General features: G+C 38.3%; 1 protein-coding gene across 1 annotated transcript in view; it reads right to left on the bottom strand.

The window, feature by feature from the left end:
* Positions 1–714: 714 nt before the first annotated feature.
* TTC17 (tetratricopeptide repeat domain 17) overlaps positions 715–27936 on the bottom strand; it is a 54664-nt gene continuing 27442 nt past the window's right edge. Inside the window, exons 17-25 of the mRNA XM_066552182.1 lie at positions 11832–12002; positions 11226–11476; positions 10506–10671; positions 8052–8172; positions 7571–7730; positions 7009–7092; positions 5431–5550; positions 3113–3256; positions 715–1784 (exon numbers count right to left, since the gene is read on the bottom strand). Coding sequence (XP_066408279.1) covers positions 1653–1784; positions 3113–3256; positions 5431–5550; positions 7009–7092; positions 7571–7730; positions 8052–8172; positions 10506–10671; positions 11226–11476; positions 11832–12002 — 1349 coding nt within the window. The 3' untranslated portion in view covers positions 715–1652. The remainder of the gene's footprint in view (positions 1785–3112; positions 3257–5430; positions 5551–7008; positions 7093–7570; positions 7731–8051; positions 8173–10505; positions 10672–11225; positions 11477–11831; positions 12003–27936) is intronic.

Here is a 27936-nt window from a genome sequence, read left to right as displayed (position 1 = left end):
GGAGTTTATACAGAGATACAGTTATGCCTGTCTCCAGCCAACAACATTCAGCCTTCCAGTAGCCTTGGGAAGAACATAAAATCTGACATGCTGTTGACTCTCTTGACAAAAATTTGACAGGTTCACACACTTTTAATAAAAATCTACCCAACAGCAGCACTTGCTCATACCTCTGTCAGGATTCCTAGATAAATGGAAATTACTTGCAATAAAACAGAGGTAAAATTTGCATTAGAACTGCTCATCTTCAGTCATATATAAAAATATTCAAGGATCCTTTTATGAAGTACTAAGTTCCACTATAATAAAAATTACACTGATGTCACAGTTTCTACCACTGCCATACTTACTCTTAATTTGCATCAATGAGACAGGAAAAATACTGGGGGAGAAAAAACACCCAGTAAGTTCAAAAGCATTGTTAGTTCTTTAAAAAGAATCACAAAGAAGCATGTTTGACACTAGAAGCTGCAGAGTGGCTTACATGACAGCTGAGTTAGTTAACTTTTCCTTATTTCCTTCTGCCACAAACAGAGTGAGAACAGCGGTGCAAGGAATTTTCCAAGGGTATGCAGGAAATCATTGTCTGTTCAGGATTGTCCAAGGCTTTCCTGGCTCCCAGCTCAGTCTGCTCCCAAGGAAAGGCTGTAGCACCTCCAGACTAACCTGCACTCTTGTGAGTGGCGCATCACATACACAGTACAGGAGAAGCTGTGAGTTGTTCATAAACAATTTATTTTATTTCAAGTATGTGCCCTTTTTGATTCTGGAGAATCATGTCCTCCACCAACCAAAGACAGAACTGATTTGGAAATCTTCCACCTGACTTTTTTGCTGTTGATACCTTGACACCATGTCCCTCCTCCTCCTTGGCAGCTGAAAGTATGGCTCAGGGTGAGCATAAACTTGCACCTCATTCCAAAACGGCTAGAAATACAGTGAACAAAGAATTAGTAAATCAACCACTCAGGGAGGCAGAGGGCTATGAATATACAGACAAATATAAAAACATCTCATTGGGATTTTTTACCAATTTTTTTTTTCCTGCAAGTATGATTAAAAACTACTTTGACTTTAGGGTCCTGCTGTTACCTCCTCCTCATTCCCCAACAGAAACGAAGAATTCCAATGATGCTTCATGTTTCTCATGTTTTTTAATAAATATTTAGAAGTCTGTTCCTCTCCTTCCAAAAAAGCAGGTAATGTGGTATGGAGTGAACAAGACTGGACAAAGCATGAGTTTCACATGGATGAATTGCTGATTATCTCTTCTTACTATTTGGTATGGTTGTGTGCTTTGCATTTCCAGTGGCTTAGATTATAAGACATGAAGCAAGTTATTTTGGATGCTGATGCCAATCTGAGCATTACGGAAAAACTAACAGTGCCTAGGTCCTGTTACAGGTGGTCATGGACTCATGGAAGTTTCTTGGTTTAATATTTACACGGATGTTTTAAAATTACGGTCTGTGAAATATATTTTCCAAAGATGCTCCTCTATTTGACAAAAAAATAATAAAAGTACCCTTGATCCAAATCTCATCTCTTTTTAACAGTCTTGTTAAAAATTTCAATTCATCAATTTATCTTAGCACACTTAAGAGCAGAATAGAGAATAATGACATTTTTAAAAAAGAGAAAGATGCTGATCTCTAAGGAGACCGCCGCTCTTTTTTCAGAAGTAAATGACACTGAATGGTGCGGATTCGGTTCTTTGCTGGGGCAAACTCCGGCTGAAGCTTTAGTGTTGACTCATACCATTTCATGGCCTTTTCAAACTCCTCCTGTGGAGAAAGAAACCCGAGCGCAAAGAGTCAGATTCTAAAAACAGTGAACACATTTTCTATGCCTTTCCCATCCCAACCAGTTGTGCAGCATGATATGCACAAAAGTAAAAAAACCAATCCTTGTGATTTAGGATTTTTTTCCTTCTCCCACAAATAACTGATTTTTTTTGGGCTAATGACTCAATTCTGCATAATCCATGGAAAGGAGTCAAGTTATTGCTGAGAATTATTGACCAATGTTCTCGCATTTTCTTTTTAATATTACACCTCTGTATTCTTGCTGCGCAAGTAACTTCTAAAAACAGATTTCAGTCAGAATTTGAGTAGATCAAAGCTTTAAAATCATGGACAATGAAAAACCATCACATTTTCTGAAAAGCTAACATTTTTAGAAACAACCTGAAATTATTTTTAAAAAATTACTCAATAAAAAGAGTAAACCTAAACAAAAACCCCCCAAAACTTAAAAGTGCATACAATAGCTAAACAATTTCACTTGATAAACTGGACTCCAGGCTGGTAGTTAGAAGCATTCATGTGGAAATAGCATCTATTTTTGTAGAGCTGAAATCTCATTACCTACGCCACCCTGCTTTTTTATTAACTAGGAAAGCATGCCAACATCCAATAGTGTATTAGAGGAAAAATGAGAGGAGAAAAGACCCAGAACATTCTGAGGCTTTCAGTTAGTTTCATCACTTATTTTTTTTCTCTTAAGTTCCTTTTCTCAGTAACTTTAGCTATGAAGTAGAGATAATATGAATTTCTGGCCATATCATAAAGACTAACTAGATCAAGGTGAGTTTTAAATCTTGATCTTAAAAGGTGTATTTTAATAGTATATATAGACAGTACAAAGAAATTTGAGTTCAATCTGAAAATTATATTGGGCATTAAGAATCCAGATATTGAAATGAACTTCCCTTGTGTTTGTTCACCACAACTGAGAGTTGGGTTTTACTTATTCCAAGCTTAGCTCTTCAAGACAGAGACCAAATTCATCATCAATTTTCCAGTATGATAAAAATATCCTGTATTTAGATGAATGGACAACCCAAATTACCAATTGTTTGCTGCTGTCTTTACAAAGCTTGGCACACAGCATTCTTAAGCCAGCTTATAAAAATGTTGGCCTTAAAGTATTAAATGACAAATAGGGGTAAAATAAGTAGTAAAAGTTTTGTCATTCTAAAGATACTAATTCTTGATGATCATACCAAATTTCTTGAACATTGCTCCTTCAAAATTATTTGTGAGAATAAGACTTTTACATACATGTAAATAGTGTCCCAAAGACAGCTATACCTGGGCAAGAGCACACTCACCATTGCTACATACACATTGGCCAGTGTGAAATGATTCACCACGAAGTGCGGCGCTATTTCCACTGCCATGGTAGCCACAATGATGGCATCATTCCAGAGTCTGGCATTGTGGAAGATGTTTGCTAGGCTTATTAGTGGTACATCCTGTAAGAGAAGAGCAAGCAACAAACAGTTTCTTTCCATTGCAATTGTCTCAGGATCAGCAAGACAAACAGAAGAATCCACCACCAAACCACACTCATCTGGTTCCTACCCACTTTCCTCTCTTTTGATGTTGAGAATAATGATCCAGACCTATTTTAATACAAAACTACATTTGAGCCTGAGTTACAAACAAAAAAAACCTCACATCCACTCACAATAGTGACAAACATTACTCTTGGACAGAAAAAAGTCAACGATTAACTCACTTAAGTGAAAGTACATTTAGTTTTTAGATGCTCTTAGACTATTTTTCTCTCCAAAGATGAGGTGCACTCTTTAGAGACAAGAGAAGCTGTTTTGTTTGAATACCCTCCTTCAGCTCTTGCATAAAAGGAAAGGGAATATGAACAAAGGGGACAGCAGGGAAGAAAACACGGTCTAATCATTAGTGCAACAGATGCATCATTCTTTGTCCTGCCTCTGCCACAGAATTGTTATTCTGATGCTGAGTAATAGCTATAAATAAAATTTTCTCAGCGAGACACTGATGGTATGTTCTTTATTTCCTGGATTTCCAGACTGTGACCTTGTCTGACTGAAAAAACTGTAGAGCCCTGGCAGCCATAACAAACTCTCTGGGAGCTGGGCCTCAAATCTTCAAAATACCGCTTAGTACCAAGGCTTAGGTGCCTTCAACAGGACAATAAAAAGTTCTGGATGTATGTGATCCCCGTTTCCTTGACCTTCACATGTCAAGGAATACCTGTGCTGGACAAGTTATTCATGTTTGAAAAGCAGATATTATGGAAGTCAGGATCACAGGAGAAGTTCACAGGAAAATTAATTACCCTTTATTTTCATGAGAAAAGTCAAGAGAAAGTCGCCAAAGTGCATAAAAACAAAGAGGAGGATAAACCAAAATACACAAAATAGCTTTTACTCAGAGTTAGCACTGAATTAAAAGTTGCAGCTCTATCTTTAGAAACAAAAACCAGAGTTTTCTCTGGGGGCAGCTTCAATATGGAGGACAAAAACAAGCACAAAGTCGGAGAGTCATACCGTCTCAAGCAACATTATATCATACTTCTAGAAAAAAGCATTACTTCACCATAATTTTGAAAACCTGTAGTTTCCAATCCATAATCTGACCCCTACAAATCACACAGCTAAGGACTCCTCTCCTGAGGAACCAATTACATGGAAAGACAGGAAAATAAGCAAAAGCTGGATGTGTTAGGTCTTGGTTCCAACCTTGTTTTAAATGGATAATGCAAATAAATAGAATTATAGGAAATATACAAAGGATATGCAGTGGGGATGTGCATTTCTTAGTTGAGGCATTTCTGCTGTTAATGGCTAAACCTTCCTAATAATATCCTGAAAGCATGAATTACTTTGTCTGGCAATTTTCAGACAAAGGTTGAAGACCAAGATTCCAGTGGAATTTGCATTTTTCCAGGCTGTACAATTTGTGGCCCAGGTCAAAAAGAAAAAACTGCTACGTTGAGTAAGGAGCCTATATTACATTTACCAGTTTGCAAGAGGGAGCTTAGTGTTCAAGAGCAGACATTACAATGCTCAGCACAGCACCTGCCAAGGTGAAGGGTACAGAGCACTTCAGCCAACTGAAACACTGAAGGCAAGACTGTGTTCAAAGTACTGCCTTTTTTTTGGAGCAAGGAACCGCTGCACAAAATCAAGGACGAGTGTACAACCGAGATTCACAGCCCAAATGCTTAAGATTCAAGCACTTTAGTAATTCCTTTAGATAATCACCTCCCACCCTCTCTAAAAGCACAACCAGAAGACATACTCCCTTCTCTAAAAGCATAACCAGAAAACATACACCCACATCTTAGGTTAGACTTGTCCAGACAACGTCTGATAAAGACTCCAAGTCCTACCAAACAGGAGGAAGTTCAAGTCTGGGATGCCCAGAGGAGATGTCACACCCACTGAACTGCAAGAAATTCCACTGAACCTTTTCTGCAGTTAGCTTTTTTTAAGTCCATACTAAACAAAGGGTGAAAATCTTGGTTTCACCTCAACTAGCTAGTATCTAATACATTACAGACACCTGATATAGTGTTGGCCTTAACAATAGTCTGTGAAAGCTCTGCTGTGACAAGGAAAACATTCTTTCACCTGAGGAGTGGGCACACATGTGTACACACCTTCATGTGATGGGGTGCATAGTGCAATGCTTGCCGTAAACAGTCAATTGCCTTCTTTCCTTGGCCTTTCACCCTCCAGTAAAGAGCTGCCATGCTAGAGAGGACCCATGAAGTCTGATTCTGGCAAAAGAAGAATACAAAAAACTGTCATGTAAACACTGGTAGCAAATACTCTTCCTACCTTTCACTCTTCCAATTTATTTGATATACTGAGATAGAGGATGTTACACTTTAAAAGAGCATTAAACTATTTTAAAGCAGCTAAAAGTTTCTGACAACATATACGCAATAACAAGGTAAATGAGACTGCCAAATGAAACAAATTCCAAGTTCAACATCATTTCCTTAGGAACAGAACAGCAGTTAAACAGCTTTCAACAGCAACAGTTTCAGCAGCCACAACAGCTTCTAACAGCTCTCTGATGCTGAGCATCTATATGTGCACACACATTACCCAACATGAAGGAAAAAACTTAGCTAAATTAGCTGATTGGACCTGTAGGCTCCCTGCAGTCACTGGAAAGAGAAAGGATGCCCTGGGATGCAGCTCAGTCCAGAAGCCTGCCAAAGCCCAGTCTCTACCTGGCTGACTCCCATGCCCTGTGTTACAAAGGAAAATACTGAGAATTCTGTTTCTAATCTCTGCACTAAATATTCAGCTTATCTGGATAAATCTTGGTGTCTGCAGGGGAAACTAGCATGTAAGCGAAAAAGCTAGTATACATCTAAAGTGAAAAAAACCTAACTCTTGTAACATGAGGATAAGAGTAATGTCTTTACTTTCAGGGGATGGACAAAGCTATATTGGTAATAATTTCAAAGCACAGCAAGTATCTCAGACAGCTTTAGGTCCAACAGGCTAGGGGCACCAAACTGTTTTCATTGAGCTCTCTTTTCCATAGTAGTTTGGGATATTGTCCCTACTAGTTGTAAGTACAGAATAGCAATCCCTGACATTGCTGTCTGCTTCGTGGATCCTGTGAAAATTATGCCCCTAATCCTCTCATCCTAGGGCTCACAGCTGAGGTCCTTTACCTAGGAAGCTTGGGTTTCTCTGGGGAGAACAAGAAGTGCAGGCTTGCACATGGTACCACACCTCTCCCTGAACACTGCACCAGGCAGAAGCAGCAGGCTGAAACAGGAAGCCCCTTTGAGCTGTCTGACAGCAGCATGCCAGGAGTGCTACTGGAGAGGGGAGACACGGCTTAGCTCCACTCTCCATAAGCTCCAAGTCAATGTAGCATAAAGAGAAAGAAGAGGGCCAAGAACTGTTGAAATAGTTTAATAAATCAATAATCAGCAATGCTGCTCACTACAGGGCACAGGAAACACTGGGACATTTGACAAGCTTAGGTTTCAGAAGAGAGATACAGAAGACACTTGATGGTATAAGCATAGGATATACCTCCACAAAATACCTGTGAGGGCATTACAGATGCTAAATAGACACAAATCCCTAGTCCAAGTACTAATACACTCCTTCAGCAGGATTTCAGACAAACGATTGGAGACCGGATTGACCACTATGCCACTCATGAGCAGTAAGCCCAGACTTCTCATCTTCTCCTTTACACATACCTTTTCCAGAGCTTTGGCTATTCGAGTACCAACTTGTTCTAGTGATTGTGGTGAGTAGTGGTCTTTGCCAAGATTCTGTAGGACCTGTGGAATAGGAAGTAAAAGTACTTAGATGCTGGAACCTAGTAAGAGACGTCGCCTTGCTCATTGGTTGCTTTTTTGCCTGGCATTTTTACAAATGCTGTAACCTGCTTCAACCTAAACACAACTGTCTATCTTGAGTTGATATCATCTATATAACACAGTGCTATAACTCCATGACACTGAATACTAAGAACACTAGAAATTCTGAGTATGCTGAGTTGGACTTTACCTTCACTTATTCATATACAAAGAGCTACAAATACAGAGACACTAATGATGTTTTAGGATTTCCCTCAAGGCAGACTGTAGATGGCTGGGAAAGCATTCTGGGAAAATTTCATGCTGCACTGTTCTTCCAGTTTTATCCAGGCATTCACTCACTGAAAGTCACCTCTGGAGACAAGGCACTGAGCTAAATGCACCTTGAATCTGCCACGGTATGGCCACTTATGTGTGACAGCCTTCAGCTCTGGCATACCTCTTTCAGCTGACTTTCTCCAGTGTAATGCAAGCTGGCCCGACTAGAGACACCTTGCAGGTGGTCCAAAGTATGCATACTGGCTGGGACGTTTGGGTTACAAAGGGGCTCCATGGCTGGTTCCTGCAGCTGTGTGGCAAAATCAATGTGTTCTGTAATGCTACAAATGTCATAAAACAAGTCAAATTAGTTAAGAGAACAGAATAGTCATTAGAAAGCTCTCTGCTGAACGTAAACTGCTCAGAACCTGGCAGAATCTCATCTGAGTAGCTCAAGAAACAAGAGAAACTGGATCTTTCATCTGCACTTGCACTTTCCAAGACTAATTGATGAAATTCCACATAATGCTTTCAAACTTCTTGGAAATCCTGGAAGTTTTTTCTTACTAACATAAAATCTTCAGTTTACACACACTGAAGACCAAGTAACTGTCCTGCTTTGTGTAAGTAACTTACTTAGGGCTCATATCCAAGATACTCACTCAATGTTTTTAGCAGAAACAGCAAGCCACGTGCTGGCTACAGTTGTAAGCTCTACCCTGCGGAGTTTCAGGCATTCATCAGGACTTGGCCAGCCAAGGCTACGGTAGTCACGCCTTTTTCCTTGAGAAAACAAAAATAGAAGAAACTTTCTGGAAGGAGAAAGACATTCTACTTCAGTACAATGACTCTTAAAATACTCTATGCCAGTGGATACATCCCCTACATTATACAAGTCGCTGTCTTGTAGAGACATTTCTTTAAGAATGTTCCTGAATCTAAATGGACTGAATGGGACTGGTAGCATGCACAGACAGAACCAGACTGTGCACAAGACAGATTAGGAGATGAAGTTTCAAACCTGTCTCATTACACTTTTTCCAAAACTACAGATTAAGAACAATTGCCAATCTTCTTTACAGGTAATGTCGCTACTTAAATGTCCTTAAACCAAATTTGTGAATCATCATTAATGTTCTACAGCTACAGTTAAAAACTAGTAAAAGTTTACTTGTCTATCTGTTGACAATTCCAGGCAAAAAAACCTGCCAATACTTTCAATGAGTATTGTTTAAGACAGTCAGTGGCTTTTACCATGTACTTAGACTCAAGATGGAATCCTTCCTGAGAGTATTTAACAATTACACTTTAGTTCTCCCACTTTGCAGAGGAGCAAAGCAAGGCAGGGAAAGGTTAAATAACTTGCTTTATATTAACTAACAGATTACTGAGAGAAACATGAACCTGATCTTCACATCTGAACTAAAGCCTACTGAAATCTTTCCCCCAAATTTGGTAGATACTATATCAAGTCCTAGGAAACTGGCCTGTGTTAAATGTTAGGAAACATTTTCCTCTGGTATCAGAAACATCCAAACTATTTGGAACGTAAGAAAAATTTGCTATAGCAGTAGATTTGCACAGTGGGAAGCCAAGTTTAACAACATGCCAGTCTATCGAATCAGCTACATAGAGAATATTTCAGTACTTATTTCTAGTTACATGAAATTTTGCCCATTTGGATGCAATGCCTATTTCTCATCCAAGTTACAGTAAACCACTTCAGCATATTTTGCAAATAATGAAGAAGTCTGCAATACCATGAATTTTGGAAAATATTGTGATAAAAAGAAAATTAATTTCGAGATACAAAGAGAAATTTCAAAGGAAAATGATCAGCTCCCATCGCCACCACTGTGAACTATCCAATTGCAAGTTCCTACTGGCGTGAAGGGGAAAGGACATAAAGAGATATGGAAATGCTACAGACACAGTTCAGTAGTGTGGGAAGGAGTGAAACACAAGACAGATACCTTCATTCCTCTGTTCTACTAAGAACTCCCTAGGTGATCTTCAATTTGTTACTTAAATTTTGATGATTTAGCTCTTGCAAAGAGGATGCCAGCAGACCCTGCCTCACAGGAATGTTGGGAAGATTACTTTACAATTGAGGGATGTTATGTAATAAAGCCACAGAAGTAACTCAGAGGGAAAGAAGATATACATTGAGGAAAGGACAGGTGTGTACTACTCACAAATGACAGTCTATTTGCATGTATTCCTTCCCCCCCATTTAAATATTTAATTCAATAACCTACATTTTTCAGTTGCTAAAAAAGGAGGTTGTTAAAGATTTAATGTAAAAGCCTTCAAAATGTGAAATCACTTTCCAGGTCATCAAATTGTCAAGAACTAAGATGCACTGTAGAACTTTGCTTACACATCAGTCCCACAACATTAAGATTTTAGCTCCATTGAAAGGTAAGACAAGAAGTAAAGGGGTCAATTACTTGGGTTTTATTCTCTGGCACTATATTAACAGAGTACCCTCCAATTCCTCTTATTCAACTAGCAAAAACTCCATCTGCCTCTCAAAATCTCATCTGTGTTGGTGCAAAACCCTTCTCTTCCATCGCTACACTGTTTTGGAAGACAGTCTCTAAGTTTTCTCTTATAATATCACTGAGCAATTATAGCAGAACACTTGATTTTTATTTACTTAATTTTTATTAGACTAAGCTTTCAGCTCTTTCTCTTTGAGTTGTATGTCTTCTGCTTAGCCAGAAGTCTTATTCTGCATCCTGATAAACTAACTCCTCTGCTTATTAAGTTTATCAAAAGAGATCACCAAAGTCCCCTCTCTCTTTTACAACTTCTACTCACAATATCTACCTCTTTCATCCTCCACTCTCACCACCTCATCCCCCAGAAGTTTTGGAAATTAACCAGAAAGTTTTCATTCAACACAAAGTTAGGCTTCACTTCATCAAGAAGGTACTGATGGAAGAGATTTCTTGGTTTTCCATGTACTCATCTAGAAGGGGCATTTCACTATGTAGTTTTTGTGATGCTTATTTTCAGTAATAAACCAGTGTAACATAAAGGCTGCAAAGGAAATAAACCATAGTAATACAAAAGCTGCAAATGATTTGCTATCTCTAGAAGTTACAGGTTACCTATTGGTCCAGGAGAAGGTATCTTTGGTCCACTGATCTCTAGAGCAGTTTGGTAAAAGTTTTCATTTTCTGCATTAGTCCCTTCTTCCACATTTCTTCCAACTGGCTCCTGAAGATCCAAGCTTTCAACTTTTGGTTTCTTTAAACGTTTGACCTGAAAAGTGATCTACCAAAAGAACAATATTAGCAAGGTTAACAGTAAGAAACACCATGACTGTTTTGCACTACTTGTTTTAGCCCAATGCACTAGTTGTTTTAGTCCAAAGATGTTACAGATGAGACCTTTGTCTCTCTCTTTTCCTCCCCATCTCAACTCATTCTCAAAGCCTGCTCCCTTTCACTGCATCACACCATGCAAACCAAGTATGCAACTTCTGACCTCCAACACAAGAAAAAATAAATTTAACTGCTGAAGAACTGAAAGGCATTTTTCATAATACATTTTACTGGCAACACAATGACAAGAGGGATTCCTGTGTTTTCATGCTAACTAGAACTTTTAGTTAAAATATTTTTTTATTTTTAATTGTGATCAAGAAGTTGGTGATGGATTGAAACTACTTGTTCATTTCACACTGGCCATCAACGACTGCATCTTTTAGGCTCATAGGAGAAGTTCATAGATCTGTATCTCCCAGTACTAAATTCCTTGAACTGTTTTCATCTTTGCCTTGTCCACAACACTTAGTACAAGACTTAAGTAAACTAACTCAAACTTACCCATTCAGCTTCATCATCATCACCACAGTCCCCAAAACAGGAGCTAGCTAGTCCATCCTGAGATCCCTTCTTCAGGACCCGGATTCCCTGCAAGTCCATCCGACGACCTTTTACCTCCAGTGCCCCTTCAAAAGCTTCCTGAGGCCAAGAATTTTCAAACTCATCCACCAAAGCCAGCATCTCTTCAGACATCTGCTCATCTTCTAAACCCTCCACTCCTTCTGAACCATTGCTTTCTGCGGTGACTGTGTCTAAGAGGGAATACCATAAAAAACTTAAAAAATTATTTTCCCTGTGCTTTCACAAATTGTACAAAAATAATCTTTTTTCTGTGACCTAATTTTTCCCCTTGCACAAGCCAAGTATCACTGACTACTCACTACACAAAGAGAGAACTAGACAATAATGCACATCTCCTCATCACAAATAAGCATCCCTGTTATGCTTGCAGAAGAATGGTGAAAAGAATGAAACTAGTTTATGGTTACTTACTACTTTATGGACAGAGAGGGGAAAACACAGCTTCTCAGTGGAAAACAGACAGCTCTTCTGAAAAATCTAGAAACAGTTTTATTGGCCAGAACTGATTTTGTAAGGCTGACTTACTTTCCAGTCTCAAGAAGGAGGAATCCCTTGCTGAACTCTGAGTAAGGATTTCTGGATCTTCTGTACCTCCTTCAGAGTGTCCTTCTGTCACTGCCGTAGCTGATTCATAGTGGTCATCAAAGTATTTCTCCTTGCCATAACTGCCATCTGGATTTTTCTCATGACAGTGGCCTGAAAGAGAGAAATTTAATGATATACCATGAGAGAAAGCTCCTCCTGGACACAAGTGCAGAAGCTGTATTGTGGAAGCCACCATCTTCTAGTTTTGTGTGGATTTTCTATGTTTTTAATCTATGGATTAAAACAATAATTCTACAAAGTATGAAAGACTTCATTCAGTGATTAAAAACTGATCTGCCCACTGACAAGGGAGATAATGTAAAACAGTTACAGGAAACTATGCTATTAGGTACATGCTGTGAACTACTAATGCAAGAAAAATCAGCTACTTTTCAAAGGAAGGTTGCACAGGAAGTGAGAAATTACTGTGTGCTGGTACCCACTCCAACGAACACTCCCAAGACACGTTTTAGTGACAATACACCATATGAGGTGTTTGCCTGCCACATGAATTTTCACTTAAGAGACCACAGTGGTGACCATGCTTGAGGAAAGAGCCAAGGCAGACTGATCTGGGAATGCCAGGCTGACCTTCTACGCCAGCAACAGACAGCATGTTGGTACAACCAGCTCATGAAAGAGAAAGACAAAAGTTAAGAGCATTAATCTGTGCAAAAAATCAGAAGTTTATACAGCTTAAAATTAAACATCTATAATTTTGTGCTCAGGTTACAAGTTCACATTCCACCAAATGCAAAGATCCAGGAATAACATTGGAAAGAATCCAAACATAGAGTCAGTAATAAGCAGAAATAAAAAAGGGCACACTTGCAACAGTAGTCTTTGAGCATCCTTTAGTACCACCTAAGCATTTAGACACTTTAAAGGGTGACCACCTGCATCTTTGTAACAACAGTTTTGATAATAAGTACATTTTAACTACAAATCTCCAATTTTCTAATACTAATTACTTTCCACGGCCAGAGGTGCTTAGGGAATACTTCTAATGATGCCATTCTCACATGTGTGAGGCTGGGAACTGCCCTGAACCCCAAGGTGCAGCTATGATGCTGAGACACAGACATATACACATCTACTGCTTTAAAACCCTTCCTTCCTTTATTTCAATCACTTGTGAGTGAAAACAGTATACGTGAACAAATGAATTAAGAAGCCCACAGCTGAATAAAAGCATTAGAGATTGTCAAGTACAGTCTCCATTCTACCCTCTCTGAGTGCAAATTGTATTTCTCCATGCATATGGGAAGCATTATTTTTTTCAACCAGAAGCATAAAATAACAAGAATGTGAATATAGTAGATCAGTGAGCCCTTTCTACTTCACACAATGATCCTATGGTACAAAGGAAAATTCTAGGTTTTACACCATCATCAGGCCAGTGTGATGAGAGGATGGCTCTAACTCTCACATAAGGGTAACTTGTTCCAGTGCTTCTCTGCAAAGTGAAACTACAGCTTTTAGCTCTCTGCTTCTCCACCTGGGAACACTCAGGTGTCACCTTTGGAGGAGAAACAAACCAGTATTTCCTCTGTGTGAGTGACCAAAATCAAACAAATTAAACTAGATTTATAATCTTTTGGGAAAACTATTTCTTGTCCTACCTCTTCTGTTGTATGTAAGAAAACAAACAATGTTATGAGTAAGTATATAAACCAGAAGTAGTTAACTTCATAAACTCTTCTAATATCTACCATCCACTTATACTCAACCTTTCCTACTCTATCAGTCATTGATTCTTTCTTCAGTCCCCTGCCCACCTCTCCCATTCTGCTAATAAAAACTAATCGGTTTCATATTAAAAAAAAAAAAGAAGAAAAAGATAAAACAATCACTTCAATATATGGAGAGCCTCACATTTAGTCATGACAAATGGTGCACACAGAACACTTAAGCTGTCCCCACCTGACATCAACCCAGCCTGATTTCAAGGCAAGTCAGGTGCTTAGAAATGTGATGGCCACAATTCCCTTGGCTGAAGATCCACTCATCATTAGTATAAAGAAAGAAGCAGAGGGGCTCAAACCTAGACAACTATTTTTAATTGAAATAAAAATGCCAAAAATGATTAAAACAGCTGGAAAGCACAAGCAGAAGGAAAAAAAAATGATGGTACTTAAAATTCTACTTAACACCAACTCTGTTAACATTAATTTACAAACACTGACAGCTAAAAACAGGCTAGATGACTGTGCCGGCTTTCTTGGGATCTGAGAGCTGCTATATATAGAAACCTGAGTGACCTAATTTTTTCAAATTGCTGCTTTCAGTTATCTGATATTGCTGGAGACAAAAACACTAGTTGAAAAACCAATGGAAGTTGAAGATCTCTAGTGAGTGAACCATGAAGCTGGTGGTTCTGAAACACTGCAAGTCAGAACTGCACAGCTTCTGTCAGCCAGAAGCTTGAAACCCACCAGGAAGTCCAGTGGGGAAGAGTGTGAGACCAGCAAGGGAACAACACAGCCCCAAACTCCAGGCACAGTCTCTGTCTGTAGAACTTTGGCTGTATCACCGCAATACTTAAAGCACCTCTGTCATGTGAAGGACAAAAGTGACCACTGACCTAAAAATGCCCAGCAATTTATTACTACTGTTTCATATATATTCTGGCTGTCTTAGTCTGCACATGTGAGTTTTCGGTGTAAACTCCTGACACAGTGATATTACAAAACTTGGAAGTCTAAAATTTCTACATTGTACTTGATAAGTTCAGCTTACTTCACCTTGAAAATTTACTAGAGAAGGATCACTTACTTGCTCATTTATTTTCTGAGAGCAGCTGTTGTCACTCTTCCCATTGCTTCTGTAGAGTTAAGAAAGCTCAGAGGGAAGAGGATCAGAGTCCGCCTTACCTTATGAGACCCGGCCACTAAATTCCAGACAGTGAAACAAAAATCAAACTGATGATACAAACAATTGTCTGGGCCTTTATTTAAGTGATGCAAATAACACAAACAGTCTGTACCAGGTTCATATAGAAATTGGCAGAAAAACCCACACAGTAGTTCCTAATTTACAAAGGAAATCTTCTGGAGAAAAAGCAAATACAAACTCTGTATTTGAGACTGAAGCCTTGAGACCTTGGAGATTAAAAGCAGAACACAGTATTGTTTATAAAAGGACTCTATTCCCATATTGTTATAACTTGTAATTTTTTTCGGCCAATGTGAACACACTTGTGCAGTACAAACCAAGCTTTAAATATAGTAAAGATTTGCTAGATTATCCATCCCATTTAATATCAACCACCTTCATGATTTTCAGGACTCCTCTCAAATGTCCACTGAAGCTGTGGCAACTACTGCAGTTGGTAGGGCAGAAAAAACCCCAGAGAAAAAGTCAGACTCAAGTTCTTTAGGAATGAACTCTTAAGCTGAACTCCACCTAGCATAAGGAGGGAAGCACCCAGAGTGTTGACATCTGTCATAGGGAAGGAGAAATATTAGGAGGGAGAAACGATGCAGTAACTGGAGGTTAAGAGTTGCTCCATCTATGAATGGGTAACAAATACTTAATCTGAACCATATTTAATGTTGCTCATTTCTCAGAAAAGTCACACCTGGAAACCATTATGAACTCTCCTCATTACATATGAACTTTTCTGGTGCTAGGTGTTGGTTTTTTTATTTTGTCTAAGAGCAAATTTCTGTCAATTTAGGTGATCCCAGATCAGACTGAAAGCCACTCACCTAAGGCAAGGAAAGAAACGTGGGAAGTGCAGAAAAGAGGAAAGATGAACAAACAACGCCCCCAGAGTATCACACAGAAGTGGTGCACCTTGAGTAAGTTCTTCAAAGTAATCAAACCTCACCATTAAATTAGGCACTGTTTGTTCTAAAAATGTAAATTAACTGCCACTGTAGCTGTTTGTTTCTTGTGGTATATCTGGTAGAGAGAATGAGGCCTCATTAAATATTTTCACTATTAAATTCTTATATACCAACTAAAGATACACGATTTGGTGTCATCAATAGCCTTAGAAATAAAAAGTAAAATTATCTCCAAGTGTCTTTGGTCAGCACAAAATTTTTACTGACATTTAGCTCTTTGTCAGGGCAGAACCTGCAAAAAAAAAAAAAAAAGGCATTCCTAACTCCATCACCTATGTTCCAACATCCTAGGTTTATGAAACTTATTGGGTCCTAACTTCTAATGTTATACAGACTAGTTCCCTTAATTTTTTTTTGGTACATATTTAGAAATTGCAGTGGCAGAATAATGCCTCAGAACTAAAACTCAAGTAATTTTAAATTTAGGTATTGTTTTTTTTCCCTACTGTTTGTAATAAACAGAGCTGCATTATCACCTGAATTATTACAAGAGTCAAGGACTGTTGCTGTAGTCAGTGACTTGCATTAGTTTAGGCAAAAATGCACGGTATCTGGAGATACGTGTCACTTAAATAATTTGCCTCTTTATGGGAAAACACAGCCAAGAGAGAATTGCACCTAATACAGATGTAAGTCAGCCTAATACCTGAGTTGTCAGAGTAGAGAACACACTGAAACCAAGCTGCTAACAAAAGTTATTAACTCCATACTTATTTTTTATGAATGCTTAAAACTAGTATTCCCCACAGTGAAATTCAGTAAAGATAGGTCTTTTTTTTTCTTTCTACAGGAAAGGTCTTTTTTTTTCTTTCTACAGGAATGACATATCACTGAGCTCAATGGAAATAAATTTCAATCCCTACATGCAGATGAACAGACTCATCTACAGACATCTCAGCAGCAGTGCCTCAGTAAGGAGTCTTCCCTTTACTTTTGCACTGCTCACACAGATGCAGAGACACATAAGTAAAAGGGGGTGGTGTATTAACACTTAACATATGAGAATGGACAATGATGCTGCTTAGAGGTCATGTGAAAAGTCTGGGTGTGCTCACCACCTGAGTGACATATATTTACAATTAGGCTAAAATATATTCATTACAGAAATTAAACTGAAACTCAGCACATTGTCCCCCATCACTTTTATAGAACCAGTCTTGTTCAGTGCTTTGTGTCACAGGCAGTATAATTTCCCAAGGTTTACAAAAATAATCTAGAATGAGAGAATTCACCTACCAGAACCTTTTGTGGATCTAGAACTATGGGGATCTCATTCATCAGCATTTGGGCTAAATGAGCACCCTAAGAACTGTCTTACTTTCTGCACCACAGTGACTTTGTTGATCAACAAGCCAGGCAGTGTCACAGGGAAGTGCTGTTTGGGAGACCATTCTCTAGACAACACAAAAACATGAACTTTGACTTTCCTGGCAACATTAACACTAGTGATTAACACACTGCATACTCTAATTACCCTGATCTTTCAAGGTGAACATGGCAATTTCCTAAAGATCTTCTGAGACATTAACAGCAACCATGTTATTCCAATCACATATAAACATATATTTGATTGCAATGCATTTGCTAAGGGAAAAAAATCCAAGCCACTTATTTTGACATGAGTTTTAAAAGCAGTAGGATGAGCAGTAACTACAGGAGAGATCTATCTTTAGCAGCTCTTGCTGCTCTGCTCACCTTAATAATAAATTAACATGGTTTTATTTAGATTTTGCTCTAAAATTAATGCAGTCCTTTTCTTACTGTTTTAATGAAAAGAAACCACATGTTTGTACTTCAAAATGAATCCCATGATTGAGCTCTGAAAGCAGAAACTGCAGAACACTTAGAACTAGAGAGGATGCCATTAAAAACATTACACAAAGGTCACAGGCCCTAACTGCTGAACTGCACAACAGTGCTGCAATAAAACTCCAGAAGCAATACCAATGGAATTTGTTGCTTTCCACACACATAAGCATAAAAAAAAACAACTACAAGAATATCCACTTAATTTTTAGTGAAAAATGATCACCATATGATAACAGCAGGTAAGTAAAAGAAGAAGAAAACTAGAAGTTTCAATTAAAATTAGCTGGCTGTGCAATACTGATCTGTGAATGTTTGCTAGGTCTGTATTTAGTTCAAGAGAAATACCCTAGATCTACCACACAATCACTGTGATTTCAGCCACGCACGACTCAGCTCCAGAACAGTAACACCAGGGGAGCTCCAGTGCCTTTTACAGTTGTAACACACTGGATAAACCACCAAAAAGATGTCTCTGCTATCTACATATCATCATAGATTCTATTCTGGATAACAAAAGACAGATGGCAGTAAGTTCCCACTCTGATGAAGTTCAGTATCCATATGGGTACTGGAAAAGAATGAGGAGTGTAATGCCCAAATTCTGAACTAAGCTTTTAATGTGTTTTCTCCCTACGCACAAGCACTATTTGTTAATTTTTAGCTTTTTCCTTTAATATAAATCGTCCTTTGAAAAACCAGAATTTACAGGACAAAACCAAACATTTTCAAAGGACAGGACAAACTGCTGATTGAAAAAGTGAAGTATTGAAAACAAATAATGAAAAGCAAAATTAAGTTGACTTTCACAAATTCCTCCCTTTGATAGCCAGTGGTCCTTCTTCAAAGATGATGAGAGGTATGCTCATAAAGGAATAGCCAAAGAAAACACTGCATAAAAAAGCTTTCATTTGATGCATAGCAAAAACCAGGATGATAATTTATGCCATCAAAATTTAGAACAAAGCACACAAAATGAAGCATAGAGAAGTTATTTCTTTTTTATTATTTATTCCAACAACAGTTTTCCAGTTAAGAGGTTTATATGGTAAAACTGTTCTCACTTGTGGGAAGTTTTAATATCTGATTTGTAGCAAAATAGCTGCTTCTAAATTGGTTAATTTATTTGTTTCATCACAGCAGTTCTGATTAAACCTTTCAAAACATACAAATGCCAACAATACATAACAGATTTCCTGATCATATTGAGAGAAATATCTCACCACTGTGTAACAGACCAGTCCCTGACAAGCAGATACAAAAATTTTCCTCATGAAATATAAAGAAGTGATAAATAAAACGTGGGAAAAAATTAAAGAGAAAGATAAACCTATTTAAAATAGAACATAATGCAGTTTAATAAGGGACATGCTTACAAAACATCCTGAAGAATTCAGTAGGTTACTCTATAACAGAGTAGAAAATATCAATCTTCCTCCCAGCATCACAGAGGGGAAAATCAAAGAGACTGATTACCTACAGCCTTCTCTCTCCACCTACTAAAATAGGAACTTATTTTTTTCATGATGCACATGTATAAGCAGAAACTTACTCTATGATGCCAGGAATAGGGCATAAAACATAGAAACATCTAAACATCTATATGTAGACCACCCACCCCCCACCCCCTAAATCCAGTCAGTGAATAAAAGAAGACTGGAAAATGTCTCTTTCAGAGGACCCTGTTTCTATGTATACAGCAGAAAAGTAAGTAGCCCTCCAGTCTGAATTTCAGTCTCTGCCTCAAGGATAATGATTTTTTCTACTTGTTTGTTTTGGGGAAAGAGAGAAAAAAAGCCAAGAGAAGTAAGCACATAAAAGCTCTGAAGACAAGGGCTTGTCCTCAGTGACTTCTCCCTGGGCTAGAATTTTTTACTGTAGGTAAGAAAATAGTTACTTATTAATTTCTTAACAATAAATACTCACCCAGTATTCCCAATATAAGGCTTGCTGTGAATATTAAATTACTACTATTTACATCCCTGTACAAAACACAATTCTGAAATCAGTTTATGATTAAGCAAAAGACAATTCTTAGTTTAAGTATCACTAGCATAAGCAAAGCCTACAGTGGCCTTTTTTTGAGCTTTCTAATCTTTCCTCTTTTCCACATATCTGTTATACTAGGCATCACATATTTTGTAGATCCTGCTAGATCCTAAGTATCTATGAACTCAGGTTTAAAAAGTACTTCAAGTACAATGGTAATATTCTACTGAGAAATGGCATCATACAGTTGAACTCTACGAGAGTTAGTAACTCCACCATGGGTTACTGTTAGCTTCCCACTTCTATGAATGCATATGTCTTGATAACCACTTTTAAACAACATACCACAGGGACCTGATTACATGTTTTTTATTCAGAGAAACTATTTTGATAGGCTGTATTTATGTTTATCTGTATATCTCTTCACTAGGTTACACTGTTCAGCAGGAACAGATTCATAGTCAGACTTGATCCATGACAATTTATAGATTTGTTTGGAATAGATATTCATGCAACTGCTCCTCCTAACTGGACACCAAGGCAGAGCTACTGGCACACCCAAACAAAAACCAGTGTTAACTGCCAGGTAGGCCTGTCCCTTACTAATCTAAGAGTGCTTTTAAGTGCTTGGCAGTTTGCCTGACAGGGCACATTCTACACAAATCCATTAAAAAGCAGAACTGTTCTATAAACAGGATAAAAAAATTCCTGGTTTGATGGTTCTGATGATCAAGATTAGCCTTAAGTAAGGAATACCTGCAGAAGGTTATGCTGGACAAGAATACTGCCAACCACTCTAGATTAGAATTCAACAAGAAAACACTCTCCTCACACCGCCAGAACAGTACAAAACCATAGAATAGTTATCGCAGAAAGACTAAAAATTTTTGCAAGAATGTCCTTTCTCCTCAAAATGGTTACAACATTCAAGAAGCTTCAATTTCTTCCTCTAGGGAAATGCTGAACTGTCCTAGTTTCAGTCTCTAGTAGCCAGAACAGATGATGGATTTAAACAACACAAACTCACATGAACCAGGCAACCAACCTTAAAAGGAAAAAACAAATCAATAAAGCAGACAGATCAGGGGTAGTTAAGTGCCTGGCACTCCATGGCTCAGCGTGCAGAGCTCATTTTAATCTGAGCACATGGCATTGCATGCTGCTTCCAGACAACCTCCACATGACTCATTACAGGCTGAGGCCACACATCACCACTTTACAAGTTCTCAGATTTAGGCCAAGTGAATACAGCCTTCAAGGTCTCGCCAGCTGCTAATGACACTAAACTACACATTGTCACTTTCCCATATGTGGTTCTTTTCTCTTCTAAACATGCTTTAACCAACTCACTAATTCAGTGCATACAGCTCAACTATAAACATGTTTGTGAAACCACATCTCCCTGCAGATGTAGCTGGGGAATTACTATTCCTCCTAAAAAGCTGCTGAACATATGCAGTTGTTGGAACTCTTTAAATAGGTCCAGCTCTAGGCGGTGCATCCAGTTAAGGTTCAGTAAGAAATTTTAGCAGCAACACATAAGTAACTGCCACTGGCAAAGAAAGTCTCTCAGAGAGGAAGACACAGTCACAAATTTCTCATTTTCTCTATATTCTTGTCATGGAAAAGCACCACACACACTGCAGAGAAATGGTAACATATCTGATAACTGAAGGTATCAGCTTTTGAAAACTTAGTTGGAGAGGGAATCTTTTCCCTTTGAGCAATGCCTAATGTTTCTCCTCCTCCTACATGAACGTGTAGCTATTGCTCAAGTAAAGGAAAGATCCAGGTAACGTGAAGAAAAGTCTTTTGTACTGTAAAGGCAGATAAAAATGGGAAATGTCATATTATATTTAATTTAATACTGTACTGCTTTTTCTTCATACTGAATGGTTTTGCATCAGTAAACTCTCACTGAATTCTCCTACAGTTCTAAATTCCCTTCCACAGTGCAATTCTCATTCCCTCAGTTACTACAGCAGCTGAGGCCATAATTTTCTCCTCTCTCCTCTGCTAGCCAATGGCCTTCTGATCTTGGGAAAAGACAGAATGGATACAGAACACTAAATATTGCAGGTGTACCATTCTTAACAGAGCATGATGCAAAGTGAGACTGATGACTGCTGGGAGAAGCTGTGAGGTACACTGCCATGCAAGAAAGAAGCAGGCCATGTGTGTAGGATAGCAAGGCATCCTCTGCATGATGAAAGAAGCTGCAGAACAAACTCAATCATTAGCATATTTAACCCATGCAAAAGAGAATGACATTTGAACAACACGGATATACCTAAGGAATCATGCATTGTTTACAGAAACCTTTAAGATTCTCAATGGCTTTTCAGCAAGCAGCAGCTTGGAAGCAATGTGCACAAGCAATGAGTGCACAGCCTTGGGGTACTGGTGTAGCTAAAAATACCATGTTTAACATAGTACCACATTCTTTCATTTTTCAATTTAAGAATCCCTTCTATACATCCTTTCTATAGTTTTGAAAAGAAAAATACATGGAAAGAGAAGACAGGTTTCAATGAGCTTGGCACAGCAGTATTAGGGTAAAGTCATTCACCTTCAACTTCCTTCAGCCACTCGAGAGACATGAAATGAAGACGTTTCAGGGAAAAGTATGATTTATAAATCAGGCTCCAAGGAGTGAAAAGTACCAAGAAGCCTGCATCTGGTCAACTATCTTCAAGATCACGTCAATATTCTTAATATTCTAATACTGCTGCAAAAGTGGACTGTGGGAACTGCTTCTTCCCTTATTGGGCTAGTGGTGCAGAAACAGTTGCACAAACCCAAAATAACTCGGTCACATTATTCACACAGAGCACATTCTCACGTGGATTTCTCCAAGATCTTCCACTCAGAAGCACATCTGACATTTCCCAACACCCTCACTCCCCAGGGATGTTGGATTCCACCAGGACAAAGAGAAGCCATCATTCTCCATATCACCCACCTGCCTGTATTCTGCAAGATGTTTTCACTCTACACAAGTACAATTTAATCTCCTCTTACTCCTTTATCACTAAAGAGCCCAAATATGGTGACCTAGAGTCCACCTGATCTTTCAGATGGACAGTCACTGTACAATCCTCAATGACAGAGATGCTTGGCTGCCAGAGGGAACAAGAATCCAGCTTGATTTTCAGATTCCAGGTGGAACTTGCAGGGTGAACAACAGGCACGTGGGTGCACTCCTGTGCGTGTATGGGGCACCAATGAACAACTGAGTATTTAACTTCAAAGGATAACAATGATCTTAGAACAGCCACTGTTTCACACAGAACCCACTTTCTCCATGCTACTGCTACATGACCAAGGCAAATTATTGCCCGGATGTGTTTCTGAGAGCTCTGACAAGCTGTTCATGTGCTTCATAGAATTCTGCTTGTTGTTTAAATACCCTACTGGTGTTGACTCTTCTGTTCATACAGATGAACTTTATCATAAGGCGAGAGAGCAACAGAGAAACAAATCGTCACCCAAAGATCCCACCCCTTTTGCAAACTCTAAGATAAGTAAGAGTAAATACAGTATTCTCAATAAGGTTCAGGAGCACTCATGAATTTTGCCTTCTAATATGCAAATCAAGGTGAGGAAAAGCTGAATTTTAAACATACAGAAGTGGTCCAAGAGTGAACACCTTAGGGGATGTTTATTCTGTTAACATTAATGTAACACCATTAACACTGTAAATGATAAGCATTCCTTGGACAAACAAGATACAGCAGCTGGAGAAGGAGGAAACTACTTTTACAATAAAAATGCCTAATGGGACCTCATTCTATAGGAAATGGAACAAAAATGCAGCTGTTGCTGGGACTATCAAGTCAGTCATAACTAGTAGGGAATAATTAAGTGAAAGGTGCATTTTAAAATGCAAAGTATTTCACATTCCTGTGTCTTAACATACTATTGAAAAGAAAATGATGTTATACCTTTGCTTAATGTTTGTGTATCCCCAATCACTAGAGGGACCTGAGTTGATTGCAGTTGTCAAACTAGTGTCAGATGCTTGCTTAAACTGGGATGTTGATTTAAGGAAGTTATTTAATCTGTCATAAGCTTACTATTAGAGTTTCAAGTAGAGATTCTCCTTTGAGGTCAACCTCTCCCCTTCAGGTCAATTTGCTTAAAGGTATAAGCTTATTAACTTTAACTTACTTTAACTTGTAAGAACCTAAGTGCTGAGGGATAAAGGGAAATCCACATACATATAAGCTGAAGCACCTTTTCCATGTTTTATTTTAAGGGGAAATAGACAGAATAAACCAGGAGTTTTGATTTCATGTGGCACGGAGTATTGGTACCACAAGAGGGCACTAAAGCCACGCCTAAAGCGGATCCCCATTACAGAACTCGCTCTGAGGAAGAAGGATGAACTGCTCTCACATACACTCCCTCTACACACAGGGACTCAGGTTTCTCGGTGGCATACACATACATTCATTATGAACTCGCACTCCCTCGACTTTGCAAAGAGCAGCACAAAGCCTTTTGTAAAAGCACTATCCTGCCAAGGATGAAAGACAGTAAGACTTGAACTTGAAGCTTGAAACAAGTTACGTTTCATGTTTTGAATAGCATCAGTCTATTAATAAGATTTTGAATTTTGGTCTTGTCTGAAAGAATGTGAAGTGCATGAGCTCACAAACAAATGGAACTGTGAGAGAGAGATAGATGCTTAGTCTGATAAAAATATTTTGAGTACAAATGACTTCTGTTTGCCCAGGCAACAATTCTGTTTACACACAGAAAAAAAAGTCTTATTCAACAGCAACTAACAAATCAGTATGTTTCAATGGCCAGCTGACCATCACACTAAAAATATGGTTCTCATATTCTGTAATCTTTGTAATAAGGCTTGGCAACATCTAAATGTTTACATCAGCCAGTGAACTGCCACAGGAACAATCCCACAGCTGGATAGTCTCTACAGACCTTAATACCTGATAAAAGCCACATGCAATATTTTAAGCCATAAAGGGTGGAAGACAAATCTCAGCAATGCGTCACTTAGCACCAGACAAAAATGATGCTGGCTTTCTCTGCTGGCTTAATAAGCAGCCCAAATATTTCATTTCTGCACCTTTGAGAGTGTCCCTGTTTTTCACATTAAGCTTTTTACACTTGTTAACACACATCTCTTGGTCTCCTGCTACCTGTGTGTCAGACATGGGTGCTGAAGTTATCTGTCAAGCAACATGAAGTTTCTTAACCTGCCTCACAAACTGACCCACCAGTAACCTAACAGCTGATGTGGCAGCACCCTTAACACTGCCAAGTCACCTCTAGAAGGATCACCACAGGATAATGCTGGAAAAACGAAGTCTTCCAACTGTTTTCTCAGTTATTTGGGAATAAGGCACTGTGTGGGTTCTTGCTGTATATATCATCTATATTAGATACAACTGCCTGAACTCAAACATGTCACAGGTGACAGCGTTGGAAAAACATTGGACACTTCTCACACATCCTCCATAAAACACCCCACCAAAAAGCTCTGCAGTTTTGGAAGTTCTTCTACAATGAAAAAAAAACCATTTATATAAACTTGAATACAGAAGGCAAAAGTTAAATAGAAAAGTGTTGGTCTGAGATTTTTAATTCTTGGGTTTGAAATATAAATTATCTATATCAGAAGTAAGTTACTAAAAAACAGTACCAGGCAGCAGTACAGACAGGAAAATATAAGCAAGCATCCAAAAACTCAGCGTTAGTCTGTCACACTTCCAACGTCCTGGGCTAACAGCAAACGTCCCAACATGCTTGAGGAAATGCCTATTTCACTTATTTGAAATAAACACCAAGCACATACTGTAATCAAAAATCAGGCCATGAATTCAGATTTTTGATCCCATATTCCATCTCATGCTAGCATATAATTCCAACTGACCATTTGCTGGATTCTGCCAATGGCTCACGGCAGCAGAGCAAGGAATTCCATGTCTCGCTACTCAGTTCAGTTTTCATGAACAGAGGCTTTTGACAGGCGAAGCAAAAACACAGCTATCACATGGGCCTACAACCCAAAGCACAGGAAGCCTACTGCTGTTACTTTCAGAAATACTGAAGGAATGCTCATCAAAACAAGATATTAAACCAGAGAAACATCTCACATTCCAAATTCTTGGTACATTTTTCAGTAGAAGATATTGATCTCAAAGGATACAAATACTTTATGGCATGCCATCAAGTGAATAATAACAATCTCTTTTCAACTGTTTTCCTTGGACTGAAGGAGCAGTAGAAAACTCCCAAAGTTTCAGGATACTTTTAAGAGCAAAATATGATTTCTGAGTACACATTCTTGAAATCATTCTGGTTTTGGAGACTTTACCTCACTTTCATATAGCCTGTCAAGGTTTCTCTTGAGTCAGTTGAAGTTTACAGTGGGGGAAAAATATTTACCCAAGCCATATGCAAATAAGATAGGTAAATCTACTTTTCATTTTTTAAATTTTGAGTTTGGACTTAAACCACAAATCATCATCAAGGCTGAATTAACCAATATGTTTATCTTACATTCTGCTCAAGAATGCACAAAGAAATTTATGCTATTTGTCAGCTTTATATTTTCAGGTTTCTTGCACTAAACCAAAAGATGACCTAAAAGATCTAATAAATAAAAATAAAAAATAAATATTAAGAAAAGTCCTAGAAAAAGGCAAATAATATAAATACAGAGTAAAATACTTAAATAACGGAATAGTGAAATTTAATGACTACATTAACATGCTAAGGCATATTCTACTCCTTGTTGATTTAGCAGCTTCACAAATTCCTTATTGACCAAATCCCAGCTCCAATGTACCAGATAAATATATTCAGGCTCACTTTGCTAACCAGTGGCCAAGCAGGCAATAAAAGGCAAGATAACACTTTTCTCTTAAGCACTTTTGAGATGGGTTTTCCCTCACATTCAAGAAACACAAATGTCCTAAACAGTATATGCTGTAACAGCTGACCTCAGAATGAACACCCTGGATCAGGAACCAATGCAAGCAGAAGCCAAAAATCAACCAAACTACATTATGCCAAGTTGAAGGAAGAAAAGCATATTAAACAAAAGATGTCAAAGATAATTTTGGAGTTCAGATACAACCACTGCATGTTTCTGTTTAAGTTCTGTGAATATACTTTTAAATTGCTTTCTGCTTAACTTCAAGACAGAGTAGCTATGACTAAAGTTTGACTGGAATAACTTTAACATTGTTAGTTTTTAAAAGACCTTAATTAGCAGTAAACAAACACTGTTTTGTTTTTCTTTTTAGAAGAATGTGTCTCTTGTGATGAAATGTGTAAGTTCTATTACTGCTTACAGTATCTCCTAGGATTTTTTTTAAGGGTAATCTGAAATTAAGAGATTGTCAGGTGCCAGCATAGGAGTTGACATTGTGGATATCAGCACGAGATCCATCAGCTGGGCTGCTACACCATTCACTGCAGCCCACACAGCCAAACAGCACTCAATTCTCTGCACAGCTGAGGGGCTCTCAATCACAGCAAAGTGCACAGGGACATAAAAAGTACTATTATTTTAATGGCACAGTCCTGGAATTTCACCTACAATGGCATCATCCATATTGTACCAGGAGATAGGATGGCCTCTAGTCTGTGTTTAGACAGCACAACTCTAGATGCTAAATCAGAGGAGGCTTCTCCATGCCTCTCCACTGGAAAGAGAATTTTAAAAAACCCTCAGGGGAAGTCCCAGGAATGCTAAAAATCACAAGCATTTCTCTGGTGAGGTTTACTCTGAAAATAAAGAAAATATTAGACGGAGAGGTACCTTAGTAACAACTTGAGACAAAAGGGATTAGAAAATATATTAATAAATCATCTTCAAGGTACTGAAAATATTCAGTAGGATTGAATAAAATGAAAGAATACACCTCCAAAAATTATTATTTTTTAAAAATATAAGTAGTCATTAATGACAATAAATAATTCAGTTGAAAATATTTACAAGTTTTTTTTGGGGAGAGATTGGATTCTAATCCATTCTTACAGATTTTTGGAGTGTTAAGAGCAATGATCTTGGCCTCATACAAATAATATAATGCTGACACAAGACAGTCTATTCCTTGAAGACTGAACTCTAGAAAATGACAACCAAAGTACCGAACGCACTGAAAGGATATGAATTCAAACTAAACTGCCCTTCATCAAATTCTCCAGCTTTAAGCAAACAAATCCAGCTGACTGTAAAACCTGAAGGGATGTACAAAGGGGCTGCCTAGAAGTAGATGTGCCCTTTCATAAATACTGAATCCAGCATTCCTTGTTAACCAGTAAGAGATATTGGTGGTGCTGTTAAGGTATTACTGACAGTCAGGAAGTAATTTGCACTCAGTGGAAGCCCTCTAGATATTCAAGAAGTCATCCTCAAG

Source organism: Molothrus aeneus, chromosome 6 (genome assembly GCF_037042795.1).
Source record: "Molothrus aeneus isolate 106 chromosome 6, BPBGC_Maene_1.0, whole genome shotgun sequence".
In the NCBI taxonomy this organism is placed as follows: Eukaryota; Metazoa; Chordata; class Aves; order Passeriformes; family Icteridae; genus Molothrus; species Molothrus aeneus.
This window is presented reverse-complemented; position numbering and strand designations above follow the sequence as displayed.